Here is a 19,051-nt window from a genome sequence, read left to right as displayed (position 1 = left end):
CTTACAATGGAGACTTGCACTGGTGAATATTATAAGATATATTCTTCTTTCTCCTGCTTTGCTGTCAATGCCTCCTCTGGAGACATTCATATTTCACACACATGCATGACGAACACATATTGTGTCTGTTTTGTAAGTTAAACATTAGGCATAAAACACGAAAGAGAGCAAGTAAAAGATAATCTGCCAATAGTGTGCAACTATGTAACCCACTGCTGATAATATAATGTAAAAATAAAATCTGATACATGACATTGATGAATGATGAGTGCTTTGAATGTTTTATGGCAACTCTTTTTGGGATAATCCATTCAGCCAATATACGCACATGGCAGCTGGGTAAGGTTTAGTCAAAACCACAAGAAAAAGATCACATGACAGGACCTGGACTGGGTCTCCAGAGTCTTTGGGTCAGATCCATGTCTTTACCTGCAACCTCACTACATAAAAGGAGGCACTTTCCCTCATCTTTGACATCTGACAAGAACTGAATTTTTTATAATCATTGGATATGAATGTGAATCCAGCGTATGCTTTGCCTGATATCTGACAGGATTGGAGACCTGTATCACTCCATTTCCATCTAGAGTCTGACACTGTCAAGCATTGACAAGCAAAAAAATTGAAAATGGCTTCGCTCTCCATTCACAGAACTTGTTCTTATTGTCTATGCCTATGGTGTGTCAGAGTTTGACCAAAGAGCCTTTACGTATGCTCCTCCGTGTGTGTGGAATCTTCTGCAGAAAGACGAATAGCTGCACACAACGCTTCCTCAAGGCTGTTCCAGAGCACTGTTGCAGGACTTTTTATGTCTTCATCAGTGTGTATCCTAGCTGGTCTTTTTATATTTCCTCTTTTTATGATTCACTTGTAGCATATATTAACATAATTTTTTGGTCTTTCCTTGTAGGAACTTTATGTTGTGCGCTTTTTGTGTTTTATATTGTTTGTTTAAAAGTTATATATTTTGATTTTTGTTCTATGTTGTCTGCCTGTAACTTTTGTTGCTGCCTGTCTTGGCCAGGACACTCTTGAAATAGAGTTTTTTTCTGGTTAAATAAAAATAAAATAAATTAGAAAATGATGTCTACTCCACACCATTAGTAAACCGCAGTACACCCGTTATACGTCGAGAAGGCGGAGAATGCACACCATTTGACAGTTACTGTAGCCTGCAGGTCTTCCGCATCTGCCACTATGACGAGAGTGCCATCACCATGACCACATGGTCTATACAAACAAAAACAAGTCAAGGGAGACTGATAAGACAGAGAACAGATAGATGTCATTCAGGCTTAAATAAAATCAGAGAACATCACTGTCCATGCAAGCAATTATTTGTCAGCTAGGCAAGCTAACATGGCATTTTCCCTGTAGGTCGACATCATTATTTGTTTTTTTAGCTGACCATTGCATGGTTGCTGCCACTGTCTGACAGATTAAAACCCATTTAAACAGGTTTACCTGCCTGGAACTTAGTGGAATGGGCAGATTCAAAGGTCTGGACCCAGGCAGGGATATAGTGGGAGGGGTAGCTGAATCTACTCTACAGTGGTACGTATGTGTGTCAGTGTTTTTATGTCAGGCTTTCTTTAAAAAAAGATGGGCATTACAGTGCCAAAAAAAAGTATCTGATAACACTGCCTGTCAGTCTTTGACATTGCATGAGACATGATAATACAGTACAAGCAGTGCACGACAGCGAGTTATGCCCCGAGACACTTCATTCTGTCTAAATGTCCTATTTGTGCCAAGAGACAACTGTCAAATGGACAGGCATAAATAAATCTTTAATCTTTCTTGCAAGATCTTGGAACTTACTTCAAAAAAACTCCTGAATAAGTGGAGTTTCCGTTCCCTGCTGTCAGATTGTTTGTTTTTTTCTTTATGAGAAAAATAAATTCTGAAAGTGAAGTCTGAAACCATAACTTCCTAAGATGTTTTTTTTACAAATGTACTAATCTGATGAATACGTTTTACTGCCACTAAAGACATATATTCAATATAGACTGTTGTTGCACAGATTAAGCGCAGCGTCATTGAGGTGAGAGCACCACTGAAGCATGCTAAGCACATGATAAGTCTTTGAGCCGGAGCCTTTGGGCAGAGCAGTCTCTGAGGCTTCGGTTGGCTCGGGTAAAGAAGGCCGGGCCCTCGACCCCTCGTGTTGAATCGTCTGAGCTCGGCCCATCTGGCTGCTTGCACCATGAGCCAGTATCAATCATATGCAGCATGACACGCTCCCTTTGTTCCTGCGATGTAAACATATTTTATCCTTCTGGTGTTCAGACTGATCTGATCTTTATTTGACATTTACCTCACAATCTGGTATGAGAGATAAATAGTAATGGAATAAAACTAATAAAAATAGCCTCATTAAATTCTGAATGTCTTATTTATACGGATGTATGGAGACATTAAACATTTTGAAAAACCAAAATTTAAACATAATTGGCCCACCTAGCAATCCTTTAGGGTTTATCCAACTATACAGTAGGAAGGCATGAAAGCACAAAAACACCTTTTGAAACACCCTTTGGTCTGTCTTCCTCATTTCAACCATGAGGGGAAAGTTAGATGCGTCTACACTCTGGTCGTGTACCTTGACAGGGGGTGAAAGCAGACGCTGCTGGCATTAAATTAATAATTTAAAAGACTTCAGAGAGCTTAGTTTGAAGGTTATTGATTGGTTAAAGCTTTTTAAAAGATTGTATTATTGGGCAAAATGCAATGATTCCATGAGGTAACGAGTGCTTGCAGCATTTCTAATTCCCAAATTCATATGCCAGAGATTTTGCATTAGAATTTCGAGCATTTTACCATAAATCATGCAGCACAAACACTGCAAGCTGCCAAATAATACAGAGGACAAACGACCAAACAACTGTGCCAAGACTGGAGTGCCAAAAAAACTAGGAGCATTTCTTTATCACCTGTCAACATTCATGTATCATCAACAGAACAAATTCTGTCCTCCAAATAGGGCAAAAAGTCTTATGGTATCCTTTTTCATCTGCAGGCATAATTTGCTGAACTGTCAGTAGAGCAAAATAATTACGCCACTACAGAACTTTGCAGTTAGGGTAGCTTATTAAAGCAGCAGAGCAGCACATTATGCAGAGAAGCCTCGCAGATAAAATGAGACAGCTGTCAGTCAGGAGAGCGGCTATTCATTCCAGAGACATAATCAGGCCACAATACACAAGCGAAAATTTTGCTCCTCTTACAGCAGTCAGTTTATCAGCTGAGCGTCAGAGCCTCGTCTTATTTTTAGATATTATGTGAGGGGAAAAACAAGAAAAAAAAGGCACATCACATGGACTTATCATTCAAGGCAAAGATCTCTCTTTTCATGACACGAGGTATCATTCAACTCATGCAAATGCATTTAATTTAGTAACGAGAACAGTAAAGAAAAGATCTTAGAATAGGAATTCTATGCAATGTCCTAGATCTGCAATGTGAAGCAAGCATACGGCAAGGTAGTGAGATAATTGAATAATGTTGAAGTCATACCGAACAACACTATTATTTTTAAATCAAATCAGTGGATGAGGGTCTAAAACATTCATCCATGTCTAACACCATTACTGCTCTCAGTGAACTTTATTACATGAAATGGGGCTCCAGCGACAGAAAAGGAAACAATGAATCCAGAGGTTGAAGTGCCCTGCCCACCCAGTGGTTCCTCCTTGACGACACTTTGCATTGTGTCCCGCCTCCCTCTCATCCTCAACCCCTCCTCCTTCCTGCCGCCCTCCACCTTTGTCTGCTCACACTGAGCCACTCCCGCAGCTTTTCTTCAAGAGCGGCTCTTCGACAATGCTGTTGGTGTGAAAGCCTAATAAATTACAGACCTCTCCTGATCTCATCAAACGCAGCGGCCTGGACAGAAACACATAATGGAAAGGACCCTTAGAGGGGTTTGTGCTGGGTCAAATGGGGGTGATTGTCTTCAGATTTTCAGGAGAAATTGGGGGTGCTTTCCTAATTTTAAAATGAAAAGGTATTTTAAAAGGAGATGTCAAATCCTTTTCTGTGAGGTACATTTGTATTTGTCTTTCATTAACAGTGTCAGGCTCTGTCAAAAGAGAATACTTGTTAGTGTGTATCCAAGTACAGAGCCCCTGAGGGGTCATATGGAGAAAATATTATCATATTAATCCTAATGCTCAGTTTGGGAGACATTTTGAAGAAAGGCTCCCCACAACTTAAGTAAAATTAGATTTAAGACTCGAAGACTTTTGTAATGTCAGTCAAAATTAAATTTAGGCCCATTTTTACAGTAACGACAAAACATGAACATCATTGACAAGTGTTAAGGACAACTTCCCTGTCCTGTGTGTCCTAAAATGTGATTTATTTATTTATGTATTACTTCAGTGAAAAGGTTTAATTTGTTTTTCAACATGAAAATAAATCTAACTAAACAAAACACAAAACTTTTAAGGCATGGTAGTGACAAGGGTCAATCAGAAGTGGGAAATACTTCCTGTTTGTTGGTGGGTTGTGTCTGTGATTTTTGAGTTTTCACTCTACATGTGTGATTCCCATTATGCAGAATTCAAAAACCTTTCTGCATAAAACACACTGACTCTTGTTTAGGCCCTTGTTTCAGCCATGGTGCAAAATTTTGGGTAAACTGCCAATTTTCATTAAAGTAGCACTTCCCGCAGACAGATGATCCTCTGCTCTGAGCAGAAGAAAAACGAATGTGAAAAGTTTTTGGTTCTGCTACTCTGATCTGTTTGATGTTTATGCAAGAGGCATTCGCTTGATTATTTTCAAACAAATCAATGTTACCAATTATTTTGGGATTTTACAATGCAATGTCAGAAAAACCTGACTAACACAATTCTTCTTTCCATACCCCAAACATTTTGAAGAAAAGGATTCATTAAATATTTTTTTATATACATATACAATATATATACAGTATATACTTATATACATATATACACACATACACACACACACATACACATATATATTATATATATATATATATATATATAAATATATAAACAGTTAAGGCCTTATTTTTAGATTTATGAATTCAATGCCTTTTAAGACCTATTGAGGATCCACAGGAACCCTGCTTTCAGAATAAATGCATGGAATTACAATTCTGTAAAAGTGGAAATGTTAAAAACCATCTATTTTATTGCACTTACTAAATAGACTGAAAACAAGCTGATCACACTCGGGTAATATATTCTCTTTTTTATTTATAATCTGTGTTTTATTTAATAGGTATAAATGCAAAATTGCATTACTTTCAACCCTTTTATTCTGAAGGTCAGAGGTCCATAACGAATGCCTTATCCTTCCCATGAACGAATCTTGACTGTGCAACCCTCCTAATATTATTTTTGCTTACAGTTTATCTGTGTAAATGGATTTCCATGCTGAGTGCACATCATATTAATCTGAGCACACAAATTAGTAAATTAATAATTAATCTATAACACCATGCTTGGTATGGTAATCCGTCCGTTTGGCTTGCAAAGATTTTTACATCAATATTTTTTTTCTACCATATGATGCCCAAGAGGCTCTGTACAATACACTCAATTATTAAGAAGTGGCTTATGATGTAGATTAGATTTTTAATTTGTGAGTGTGGATTTCTGACAGATCTCATGGAAAAATAATCCCAATTTTTACATTGAGAAAAAAATCATTTCTATATCCTAAGAGAATGTGATTTCAAAAATGTTTGCTATATTATATAACATTATTATATAACCCTTTCTCCACAATATGCATAAAAAAATGTAATAAATCTGATCTGAATCAGGGATTCTCAGTAAACAACCCACCAACAAGAGCAAGCATGATGCTAACTTTAAATCCTTGACATTTTTTTTAATACTCGCCGCTACACACACATTTTGCTTGCTTCTCAAAAAATCTTGAGTTTTGACGCTCAGCCCTCCAGTTGCAAAATGTTTTCCAGTTCACTTTGTTTCAGTTATGCCAGCAGCCACTCCCTCTTAGCACCTAGATGGTGTTACCCTACAACCACCTGCTACCAACCCAAACACAAAAACATCATCTATTTTGATCAGTCTGACCTCATCGGTGTTCTCATGTGATTTCCATATGGGCAGCAGCGGGGCTCTGCTTATATGCAGCTCCCATATTAGATTGTAGGCAGGATTTTACTAGTTAATTAGATGATATTTGACACAGCAGTTTGATCAAACGGTCCACAGAGTCTGTGCTGCATCCGCTGTCAGATCAACAGCTCTTAGATGTGTCTCTGTGTTTCCTCTCGTTTCCATAGAGTTACCTCACAGCAGATTTCACAGCGATGTACACAGACAGGACTGAATACTGCACTTTTAAAACATGCATACACTGCATCATAATTGCTAAGATTGCACATTTGCCCTCTTTAAAAAGCAACAAAAAAATACAAAGTGTGTCATCTCTCAGCTGTTTTTCCATTTCAGAAAGAATAGCTCCACATCAAATGACCATTGTCCAGAAACATAATCCCTATATTCTTACATTTTACCAGAATTTAACAGTTCCACAGTTACTATTTAATATGTTTTCTTTCCAGCTGAATTCACTAGTTGGTCTCGAGTCTGTCGTTTTCGCACATGCAGCTATTTGAATGCACAGCAAGGCTGCTTAAAAAGAACTCCCCAAGTCTTGAATAAGAATTGTGAACTCAGCTCCCACATTACTTACTGTATAGTAGCCACGTTTTTATAAAGATTAGATGAAACCTTAAGACAGGATATAAAATATCTGTGACTATGCAGCTTGGGGAAAACAGAGTGAGTGTGTGCCACCTGAGCTTGTGAACAGTGTGCAGTGAAATAAGTCAGTCTGGACTTTAGCTGGCATGGTTGTGAAAACACCACGGAGTCACAGAGGATGCTCGCCTCAAGAATGAGCTCACTGACAATTGTGCCAATTTAGAAAGTAAACAAGTCCACAGAATATTGCACATGCTGCACATCTCACCCTGTTCCCATCTCCCTGAAGACAAACTTGTTTTTTTTTTTGTTCTTCACACAAAGGCTGAGGCGGCACGGCACCTGAGGAAGCCAGCCAATCACAAAGTCCCTGGGATGAGCTAACTGCCATTGCTAGGCATTACATCATGATGGTGAGTCACTCCCTGGGAGTAAGACTCAGTAAAACACATGCCCGATACAATATGGCCTTGCCTCTTCATGTCAGCTCAGCAAAGGTAAAGTGAGACAATGAGGTCCAGAAAATGCATCGGAAGCCTGCTCTGTCTTTGTGCTCATAATGTGCATCAAATAAACACTGTTTATCACTGAGGCGAGAATAATCCTTGAGTTGGTCTCTGAGCTCGAGCAGTTAAATTGTGTCAGACAACTTTAGATCAGGTAAACTGTGTAAGCGCCAAGACATCCCAGCAAGTGATACTGAGAGGATGCAGAGTTTATAAGGTGGAGCATCGAAGCACACAGTATGTATGTGCTAACACAAACTCCTCACACAGCATTAGGCCACCTACACATCCCTTAATATCAATGGTGGCCAACAAATAAAAAGCACACGTGACATCTCCCTACGCTTTATCACAAGTCAACAAGCTTAGTATTTTAAGCTTGTTTTTTTTTACACATTTTGATGTGAATTAGTATAATTATAGCATACTAATTATATACACAGATTAATGTTGTGACGGTGTGAAATTAAATGCAAAATAAGACACCATGTTGGTTTCTCCTGTCCTAATGGGCATTATCCCAGCTTTGTAATACACATTGGCGGCAGTCCATTTGGCAAATTTCTCAGCAAGGGCGGGAAAACACATTTTAATGGAGTGCATGCTACAACCCAACCAATGTGTTGGCTAATTTATCACCAACATAATGCATATACCAGCATATACTTGGGACATAAGTAATAGCTTTTGTTTAGTATGACTTATGAAAAGGTAGAAACAGGTTCTTGTCAGGTAGGGCAACAATATAAACATGTTAAATTACTGTCTGGTGTCTTACAACTATTAGTCAGACCAAACCACAGACTTTATAATAAAGATGAATGACATGACAGTTACCCAAAGGTGAAGGCAAACCATCCGAATCTCCCCTTTAGGTAGTTCTTATCCCACTGCTGTAAGTTTGTGTTCATTCCTTTTTTTATAAGTTTGATTTTAATTAATTTACTTGACAATAAAATAAAAAAGGGACTAGACATCATGATTGAGAGCTATGTCAGTCAGTGTGCTCGCAACCACTGGCGCTGCTCACAATTAGTCAGGCGAGTTTATGGGCAGCAACTCAAAACTTGTAGGTGTTGGAAAGACAGAATAGCAATATCTATTAGGATTTGGGGATGCCAAAGCATGTTAGATATATGTCTGCCAGTCTATGCTGTTTGACATGCAGTTGGCTTTCATGTAGTTTTTGTTTTTCCTTAATAGGGCTGCACCAAACTCGAAATAATGTTAGTCTAATCAGATTTGGCTGTCCAATGCCATTATTTTTCCATTGGTTGCTTTTCTTTCCATACACAATTTAGGAGTTTGAACATGGGTCCTCTGGGCATTTGAGGTGACAGTGACGTTAATGAAATATAGTAAACAAGTCGAGTTAGCCCCGAGTTAATATGTGCAAACTCACAACAGATTGGAAATGTGCAACATTTTTGCCAATACCAGATATCAAACAAAAGCCAGATACAATACCAAATTAACATGCTGTGAGCTGCAAATTCACAACTTCTAAGCAGAAGGCAGTCGATAACTTTATCTCAGAGCAAAGCCTCCCTGCCTCCAGGCAGCTGCCTCCATCTAACTGAGACTCATCCTGAGTCTGGGTCCATAGTGTAAAAGTACTTTGTACATTAACAAAAAAAGACTGCGTGACTTTAAGAATCTCAGTCAACTGAGTGGTCTTCGACTGACTATTTGAATATTTGAATTTCAAGTGGCAGCCTATTTACTTGCTGAACATGCCATATATTCACGTCAGTAAGCAGCATGTGCAACTTGTGTACTTAATTAAAATAGTGTGAATTCATCATGGACCGTCACCTTGTCAGTTGGAATTTAGAGTGCACTCACTAATTCGTCGCATCTCTTTATCCCACATCCAATGAATGTAAGCAGAACGAAAAGCTCAGGATAAATAAGTGATTACTTCAGCAGCCAATCAAATGCTCAAACAACAAGGAAACCAATGTTAGCTTCCATGAGGACGCTCGGGTTAATATGTAACACTAAAAAGAAGTTAGGGCTCATGCAGATAATGGCAACAGGCCCCACTGAAAAGTGATAAGATTATCAAGCAAAACAAAAAGACATTCACTGAGTAAAGAGCGAAATATTCCAAAGACTGAAACACAATTACAATGAATTGTATGGAAAAAAACATCACTGCATGCATCTTAAATGAGCAACAATTATCCCTGTAGACACCAGGTGTACATGAAAATGAGCTGCCTCTCCAGGTGGTTCAAAAAGCAGCATTTCTGAGTAGAAAATCCTCCTCCTTGAAGATAAATAAAGCAGGTGTGATATCAGCTAGGCTGCTGAAATCCTGGAACAAACTGCCAGAGACTGTCTTACACTTTTACTTCAATGAGCCCCTAAGCTGCAGCACAAGTGAAGTAGCCAAAAACAATACAGAACTGGCTACCTCTGTTGCAGCATAGCAACTATAAACGTCATGGAGGAGCTGGGACGACAGTTGAAGTTACCCAGCAAGTCAGTGTAGCCACTGCTCACCAAAGATGGATAACCAAGTCCAAATACAGTCGAATATTAAGTCTAAGTGGTATATTTCCCTACTGACTAATAAACACAATTTACACTAGCAAAAGTGGCAATATGAGTCACATCTGACTAACCCTTTTCTAGATAAACCATGGAGTAGTCAGCAACGGGGACCATGGTGCAAAGGAATTAAGCACATTTAATTGGGGGGAAAGAATCTAACATCTAAGGTTATATGGGACCCATTGTTTTTAGCAGTGTAAATATAAATAACAGAGACAAACAGAAGAACAGGTAGTGAACACGCAAGCCACTCTGTTTATACTTCATTGGGGGTGTGCTTAAGCTGAAGTGTCCACATGTGTTGCTGGCTGACTCCACACATCGGTATGGCATGGTGCCTGTAGCACACACTGGACACACAACGCATACATAAGTAGCAAAGGTACAGGAGCCAGGATGTGCCAAACCACTGGTTTGAGAGGTGATGCTGGTAAATAGTGTGTGAAAGTTGCCGCCTATGTGCAGGCTCACATTGGAAACAATGGGTGTTTTGATGCATGTAATACACAGCTGGTATGTGATGCCCTTTAGTCCTGTTATAGTAAATGGACGATCTTGACAGTCTCTCGTACAAAACTGTAAGACTTATCACATATCTGATTAAATGTTGCAAATAGCTTTGCAGTAGATGGAAGACCACTGCTGAGCACCATATGCAGCAACTGTGTGCTTCAGTGTTGGACATCAGCATCTGAGATCTAGCAGCGACACATGGATGACATGCCTGCCTTGTCTCATCGCTCAAAAGCATCATTGAACAAAGGGGCAAACAAGCAAAACCTCCTTCTTTCTGCACTTGTGACTCATGACAGAAAGAGTGCCAGCAATCCATCATTAAGGATGCAAATCATTCTGTGCTGCCATGCATATGTGTGATCCCTGATAAAGGTTACTGCAGCTGAAGTGGAGTTTGTTTTTTATTATTTAAGAGTTGTCTATCCAAGCATGCCTAAATTTATTGTGTGTTTGAAATAAGCAAACTGTTCAGTAAAGGAGTGTAAAAACATCACTTTTGTCACTGGAGTATTAACGCAAGACAACTCAGAAGTGTCTTTGACTTTCACAGACAGAAATACCATCTGTTCACCAGTGCCAGTCCTGGGGGAAGTAAGTTAGAATAGTGACAGACTATAAATAACACTGGGCCCCATGCTAACAATAAAGAATACTGGAACATCGATACAAACAGTATCTATTCCAAATAAAATCGGTGCTTGTAGTTCTCCAGGCAGTTCAAGGAGGACAGGGACATCATGCTGAGATTCTGTTACGCAGTAAAGTAGTCCATCGTCACCTTGGGCATCCTCACCAGACTTGGCAGCCTCACTTAAAACAGAGCTCAGGAAAAAAAAAAAATTCAATGCTGCGAGCCAAAGCAGCACAGATCAGCAGAGCTGATGTAGTGAGCGTGGTGAGGTGAGAATAAAGGACTCTGCCGAGGATGCTGAGTGTCACAGGAGACAACTGTCCATCCAGCATCACCTTCCATATTCTCCATGAGCAGCGTGGCTATTAGCCTGGAGGCACCAGCGGCTTCAAAGACTGTTTTGAATTCGAACCACTTCAGGAGACGGTATACCTTCTGAAATGTGATCGTGGGGCACAATCACATCAAGCACAGTTTTTTTCTGAATCCATTAGAAGCAGATACTGGTGCACCCTGGTGAGAGGCATTAGTCTTCTTTGAAGAGAACTGAAGAGTTTTTCAGTACAAGTTAAGTTCGACCAGGGGAAGCAACCAGAACATGGAGGGTCTGAGATGAGTCGTCAGTATATTTGGCAATTTTTACGTTTTGTTTATTTGAACGGACGGACCACCAGATAATATAAGTGCATTATGTGTGTCGTAAATTACGAAGACTAATACTGAACCCGACTGAAGAAGTCATACTTGTTCTGATCTCAACAGATTAACAGAAATTACTAATACTGTCAAAAAATGACTTCCATAAATGAGCCCTGGTTTGCATTTAATAATCAGTTTTTTAAAGCTTTTATAAAGGAGCAGTGTGTAGGATTGAGTAGCATCTAGAGGTGAGGACTGCAGATTGTAACTGTTTGCAGAGGTCTATTCCACTCCAAAACAAACGGAACCAAGTGATTTAAACCAGTGAAGACACTAATTAAAGCAGTTTCATGTTACAAAAGAGTGTCTCTCCGACGCTGTTCAGCTCATAGCAGATGGGCCAGTGGCCCAGTACCTGCTAAAGTGTGCCCACCTTTTTCCTCTGATAACTTAAGATGCAGACATTCAGGAGGTTTTCAACAGGAGCCAAAATATCCACATAGATCTCTTGCTCACCAAACAAATGGACCAGTTGATTTAAACTGGTAAAAACACTGAAAAAAAGAAGATTCAGGTTAAAAATCTGTGTTTCTCTCGTTACAGATGGGCTGCAACTATGGTGAACAACCTGAAATCACGAAACAGCCCTAGCTAAAGTCAGTGTTTAATTTGTCTGATCCTGGCTACTGCAGAAACATGGTGTTGCAACACAAATATATATAATTGACAGAGTTACTCTCAAGGTTAAATGGTTTAGCTGATTGAATCACATTATTTTCAGACAGGTCATTAGCAACTACCTTGGTATTTGTTGAATGTAAATTACCAAGTAACTAAGGACATCATGAAAAAGATAAGTTTGTAATTAGACCACCAATAAAGTCCGGATGTTAATCTTACATACTCACATGCAGTACTTTGCAACGGGAACACACGTTGTAGAAAATGTTTAGCAGTTCTTACATGTCACTTCCCACTGATATGAAATGAAATATGAAATGATAGTTTTCAGTTTTACTTTGATTTACTTTAATGTTCAAGGAAAAAGATCATGATGCAAACCATCATAGATCCAATTGCACAGGTACATGCACACTGTATATACTGTATGAAGTTTTGCAAACTAATGCTGTGCTGATAGAGAAAAACACCCTCCTTGAAAAGTTGGAGGATTGGGGGGGCAGCCCTAATTCTGCATAACAAGCCCATCTACTTTTTTTCAGTTTTTTCCCCCCTTTCTTTTTCCCACATTGAATTCTCTATAGGACGCCTTCATTGCTCACACAATGCAAATCACTCATGGACCCTATTCATGCACTGATTAATATGCAAAGACAGCCCATCCTCATCTAACAGTCAGCAGAGAAGAAATATAACAGCCAGCCGAGTCATTTTGAACTTATCTGCAAGGAACTGTCTGCACTTTTTTGATTCAGCATAAAGACACTGTGAGATGACATGAATTTATGGATAATCTATCAAATTCCATAGCCACACGTGTCATTCTCATTTTTCTTCATTAATCTGACCTTAACATTATGTTTTATCCACAGATCTGTAAACAGCCACTAATGACAGTATGACTAGTCCTATGGTCATTACTCTCAATGCTCCTCTGTTTCTTTTTTTAGTTAAAAAACTGTAACAAATTTTGGGATTGTAACCATAGACTGCATAATATAAACACAAATTTGGCCGAACATCTGGCAAATCAACCAAACGTGCAATTATGAGTCAATATGAAGTAACTTTTTGATGCTGTCTTTTGCTTTTATAATAACTGTGCAGTAGTAGTAGTCAGTATACAGCTGATTCCAAGGGGGGCACAGCTGTAATCTGAGCAGCGCCTACACTGATGAGAATTTGATCACCATAAACTGTGATAAATTGGTACAAAATGTGTATATGTCACTTTGAATACAGCATGGATCTTGTTGCGACTACAGAGCAAAGTTCTGAAGATCCAGAATCCAGTTTTACCCAGAGAGCAGACTAAAAACGCCTTATAATTTTCCCTTGTTTGGCTGCTTTTTCCAGTTCCCCTAAGTCAAAAATAGCCTGTATTATTTTCATAGTGGCTTTGAACTCACCACAGCAGTTAAAGTCCCATATGTTAGCCATTTACGAATTGTGTATTTTCTCTCCCTCCAAATGTTAAGAGAAACTTTTTACCCTCTTTTTTTAAGGGATCAGCTCTTTGCTTGATGCATGAAAACATTGTTTTAGATCTAGAGCAGTCCATTAAATGAACTTCACAGTTCACTTCACAGTAGCTTAAGATACTGAGTTCAAGCACAAAGTAGATCCATGTGCCTTTGAGTCCTGAGTGTCATAAACGTGTATAAATGGAAGGGCAGGTGCACAGCACTGGGTGTGCAGTATTTGGGGGGAAAAAAAGAAGTTGCATTGGTAGGGTCTTGCTGATTCAGATACCAATGACAGACAGAAATACAACTGAGGAAGTCCAGTTTAAGCAATAGATGCGTGACTCTGAAAGTCTGTCAGATGCCAAAACACTGCACCTCGCCCATGTTACAAAGAATTCAGTCAGGAAGGTCCACTTTCAGCATCACCCAGCAACGTGCTGTGTAGCTGGGTGATGCTGAAAGTGGACCTTCCTGACTACTACTAGTACTGCAGTTTAGCAAAAAGTTGAGCCAGGTTCAACTTTTTTGCCTCCAGGGTTTCCCCAGACATGTATTTACTTCTGGCAGCCCTCTACAATTAAATCATCTTCCTGCATTAATAGATTAGGAGTATCCTCTCATCCATTGATCGGATCTGATCAGCTCTGACCGAATCAACAGATTTATTTTCCCCCCACAAATAACAAACTGCTACTAAGGAAGCAGCTGAGCGCTCCACCTACACTGCCCTCAAGGACCAGCAAAAACCTCCATAATTTAGAGAGAGTACAATTATACAAAGGGGCACACACACACAAAAGTTTGCCATCATTGCCCACCCCTTTATTCATAATGTCAGCACAAACATGCAAGAAGACAGTCCATCTTAAAAGTTGCAGGCTAAGTGTCAATTCTCTATTGACCAATCAACAGACTACAATGTTTCCAGCTCCTTGTTTTAGTATCAGAACAGTGTGCTATGTACTTTAACAAAGGGATGATGAAAAAACATAGTGGAATGGAGCGCTTCTCTCGGTTCCATACACAATTTTTGGCAATGAAAATGTCAAAACTAACAAGTCCCAAAGTGTAAGTAACAGAACTGAACCAGACTGCTTAGTGTTAACTACGAAAATGAGCAAAAGTGCCACCTCTCAGCAAAGTTGGGTACTCTTATTTTAAATAGGTGTGACAAATAGTTTTGTCTTTCTGATTAGCCTCCATCACCTTACACTCTTTCGGGTTGCAGAATGATGGCCATGGATATCACTCCAATAACACAAGGTCAGAACTGGTAACACACACCAGACTCAATCCATCAGGCTGCAGTGTAGACAGACCAAGACAAGAGAGGCCACCGTCTGTGTCCACATCTAAAATCATATTCTATTTAACTTGGCCATTATTCAATCATTTCTTGGAAGCCAGTGCAGCTCCTCGTCCTTATGTTTGTGACTACACTTGAAATTTAATTATCACTGAACTGGAACAGGAACTGGAAATCAATAAATGTAATTAAATTGCTCAGCCTTCAAACTGTGTGATACTGTCATTACCCTTTTAATATACCCCGGGCCTATCAAATAATGTGATCAATTTCTTTGAATTTCTTCCCCTATTGCAACCGACCAGAGCTAAGGCACAGTTGTCTAATTATCTCCCTCTTGGTTCTTTTCACTTTCCCTCCCATATGAGGTGCAGTGAATTGTGTGGGCGTAAGAATATTTTGGTAGGTTCATGAATCATATAGAAAGAAAAAAAAGAGCATATCCTAAGTGTTCTTGGTACCACACCACCCTCTACACAACTAGCAGTGACAGGTTGACACAGTGGGTGTGAATGGTGGCAAGAAACTGTTGCTTTGAAAATACCTCAAAAATATTCCGCAGAACTAAATAAAGCCTGGGTTTAATTACTCAGTACAGAGGTGCATAGAGTTCAGTTGCATGCAGAGCAAATGTTCGCAAATATTATCAAGTCACAAATCTGAAAGCTGACAGGCATTGTGCCCACATAAACCATTAAATCCTAGCCGATGAGGCTGTAAATGTTTGACAATTTTAGTTTATCATAAATATATTCAGTAGTTTGTCCACCAGAGGGTACTGACAAGTTTATTTTTCAACTATAAAATGTCAAGCGCAGTGCATGTATTGAACACACAGCCTAAATTAATAACACAAGGGCCCTTAGTCTATTTATCCCCCCATCCTCTATCAGCTGATATCTTAACCACACTTTTTAAAACTCAAATATTGATATCAGCCTCAAAATCGTGTGTGAGTGAGGGTTTTTTTTCCATGAATAATGTTAACCTGGAGGTAAAAAAAAGGAAAGTAATAAAGAAAATGCATACTTTTCAGATATGGAGGAAGAATGGTGAAATCTAAACCCCAGGTCAGAATAATTACCCTTGTATATTCTGATTGGGCTAATTTCGACTAAATGAAATCATTATTAAATCAAACTATTCTTCCTCTCTCCAAGGACCCCTGGGGGTCCTCAAACTCCACTTGCAGCACACAGTTGCAGTCTGTAGAAAGAGGGGGCAGATGCAGGGAGGGAAGGAGGATGTGAGAAGCGGGAGAGGTGGGGGTTTAGGGGGAAAATGCCCCCCCCCCCCCCATAACCATGGGAGCTCTGGGATTGGATTCTATTGTATACATTGAATGACTATTCAGTCGTTCTCAATGGATGACGAATTTCCTCCCAACCAACCACATAAAAAACTACGTTCAAATCAGGCTGAGCCTGTATGTCAACATCATTTTGCGCCTAAAAACGCACTGCGCTAAGTTGGAAACTCCACTGCCCTACAGCCTATGGCAAAATAGAAAAAAAAATAAAGAAACTAGAGCTTATGTTACATAAAAGAGGGTCGAACTGTTAACCTAAACGACCAGACCGGTGTTAAACTCTAAAATCCCACATTGACACATTAGTGCATATTTGCGTTTTCGTGCCAAATCCGATGATGGCCAGAGTCGGAATCGTGGACGTATCTAATCCGTCCAACAAACAGAGTTTAAGCGCGTGCTTATAAAAAAACTAAAATTGATCTTGATAAGATGTCCCAAAAGCCGTTTTTAGTGGACTGAAACAAAGCATCCCCGCGATCGGAGCGAGCGACGCTCGGACACTGCATCCTCGGTGCGTCACGGCTGACCCAGCAGAAGTGAGCGAGCCGAGCCGGACTTTTGGATGAGAACATACGCCGTTTAGTTAACGTTATTTGATATTTGAAACGAGAAAACTGTGCCTTGTAAGCAGCTATACAGAGTGTGAGAAATATTTGCTGGCATGAGGGGACCACGAAAGCGTCCCTGCATCACCAGTCCTATAATCTCAGCCAGCATCCACTAACCTTTAACCACACCAGTGAACTTAACTTGCATAAAAACGCTGCGCGCGTGGGTAATTTTCCTCAAAATGAAGCTACACTTCACTCAAGATAGTAAGTCAGACGGATCTCAGATGGCATCCCTCTCTGTATTGCGCGGAGATATTCAAAAATGCACCGAGGCAAGCGGCTCCTGAGACCAAACTCGAAATAGAAAAAAACTGGATAAAAAGCGTCCCAGTTGGTATTCAACGCCGCACCCGGCTCAAACAGAGCAGACACTCTCACTTCTTAGAGAAACTTTTGACACAATTGTGGTGAATTTTGCAGAGCACCAGCTCTAACCTAATGCCACTGTCCGGAGTCAGTGACAAGGATGCCGCAAGCGGGACCAGAGGATGCTGCTCCGGAATCAACACCGCTCGGCCTGCAATCTACACAGTTTTTGCTCTGGCCACAGCCTTGGAATCACCTAATATGAATAATAAATAACTCAGCTTCTTACCTGCACAGCCAATGACCAGCAATCCCCAGATGAGGTCCCTTATTTGAAGCATTGTAATGTGTCACAGATATTCTCCTTGAAGAGCAGACGCACTTTAAACAAGCGAGGTGTCTCTACAGAGGGGGGAAACAGATATCAGCCTTTCCAGGGATAACAACTGCTACCGGACGGAATTTTGGTCCTTGTCGCTACCCGTGTTCACGGCACAATGAGTGACAAGCAGCAGCCGTAGCACGCACTCACACACACATGTACTCAATAGATACCAACACGAATTACTCCGCCCGGTAGGCAATACCCACACAGACACACATACAGACACACACACACCAAGGGGGCGGGCTGAGGTGAATGCAGTAACAAAGTAGTGCGCGGAGCTGCCGGTGCAGACAGCAGATGGTCACCAGAGGCTCTAATTCGGATTACTGAGCTTACAAACTACCTAACTGAGGTTTAGTAACACATGGAGCAAGACAATTATTCCAAACTGAGGACCAATTAAAAGTGTGATTCACATCAAATTATAATAATGATAAATACATTATTATTTTTTATTTATTAATACATAATATGGTGTTATTCTGCACATAACAAACACCACCAAATCTTATTCTAAAAAGTAAACTTATTCTGATCACGTAATGTCATATAAATCTTGATAGGACAATGATTTATTTCCAATATAATTTGAAGAAAGTTTCCATAATAGTCTAATTTGTTTTTTATAGGGATGGTCGATATTGATATTTTTTGCTAATATCCAATATGTCGATATATATAATAACTCATTTGGCCTATAACCAATACTGATATCGAGATCCCCCCCAACACACACACAAAATTTTAGTGATCATAAAGTCTCTTCTGTAGTGTTATTGACATCATAATACACATACTCTTAACATCATGGCCCACCAGCAGATGGAGACATAAAATACAATGCTTTTCAGTGTACATAGCATTCATTCATTGTACAAAATACGGAAAATACTTTAACCACATAAAGAATGCAAAGCTTTTATATGCTGCTCTACTTAATCTGGTCTTTAACCCCTTAATAGGCATTGTAGATGCACGGTAGACATTTGTTGCGACCAGATTACTTCACTAAAAACTTTTCAAAATCAACAGTCGTTTTCAAAATCAACAGTCGTTTTTTTATACAATGCATTGTAGTATTTTGAATATACTGTAATTCTGTTCAGTTCTATTTTTATTATAATCAACTGACTATGTTTTTTTCTACCATATATTTTAAACAGATTTTGTTACTAGGTTAATTATTATTTTTATTATTTTTTCATACGTGTATTTATTTTGTTTATTTGCATATTTCATTAAGTTAATTTTATTTTTTCTGATTTTTATCAAATAACATTGATAATTTGTTGTTGTTTTTTGTACCATACATTCTATACAGTTTTATTTTTACTAGATTCATTTTTATTTGCACCTATTTATTTTATATAGATAGATAGATAGATAGATAGATAGATAGATAGATAGGTGTGTGTGT

At 39.3% G+C, this 19,051-nt stretch overlaps 1 protein-coding gene across 11 annotated transcripts in view; it reads right to left on the bottom strand.

Annotated features, from left to right (window-relative positions):
• Positions 1 to 17,822, bottom strand: part of ncam1a (neural cell adhesion molecule 1a) — a 302,862-nt gene extending 285,040 nt beyond the window's left edge. For 3 of the 11 annotated variants that reach the window (XM_088088676.1, XM_088088677.1, XM_088088679.1), the window contains exon 1: positions 17,536 to 17,822. In XM_088088676.1, the coding sequence (XP_087944802.1) occupies positions 17,536 to 17,587 (52 nt within the window). In that variant the 5' untranslated portion in view covers positions 17,588 to 17,822. The remainder of the gene's footprint in view (positions 1 to 17,535) is intronic. The other 8 variants (XM_088088680.1, XM_088088681.1, XM_088088678.1 and 5 more) reach the window with 5 other exon arrangements.
• Positions 17,823 to 19,051: the final 1,229 nt, after the last annotated feature.

Source organism: Plectropomus leopardus, chromosome 15, assembly GCF_026936395.1.
Source record: "Plectropomus leopardus strain MGB_pleo_1.0 chromosome 15, ASM2693639v1, whole genome shotgun sequence".
Taxonomy (NCBI): Eukaryota; Metazoa; Chordata; class Actinopteri; order Perciformes; family Serranidae; genus Plectropomus; species Plectropomus leopardus.
This window is presented reverse-complemented; position numbering and strand designations above follow the sequence as displayed.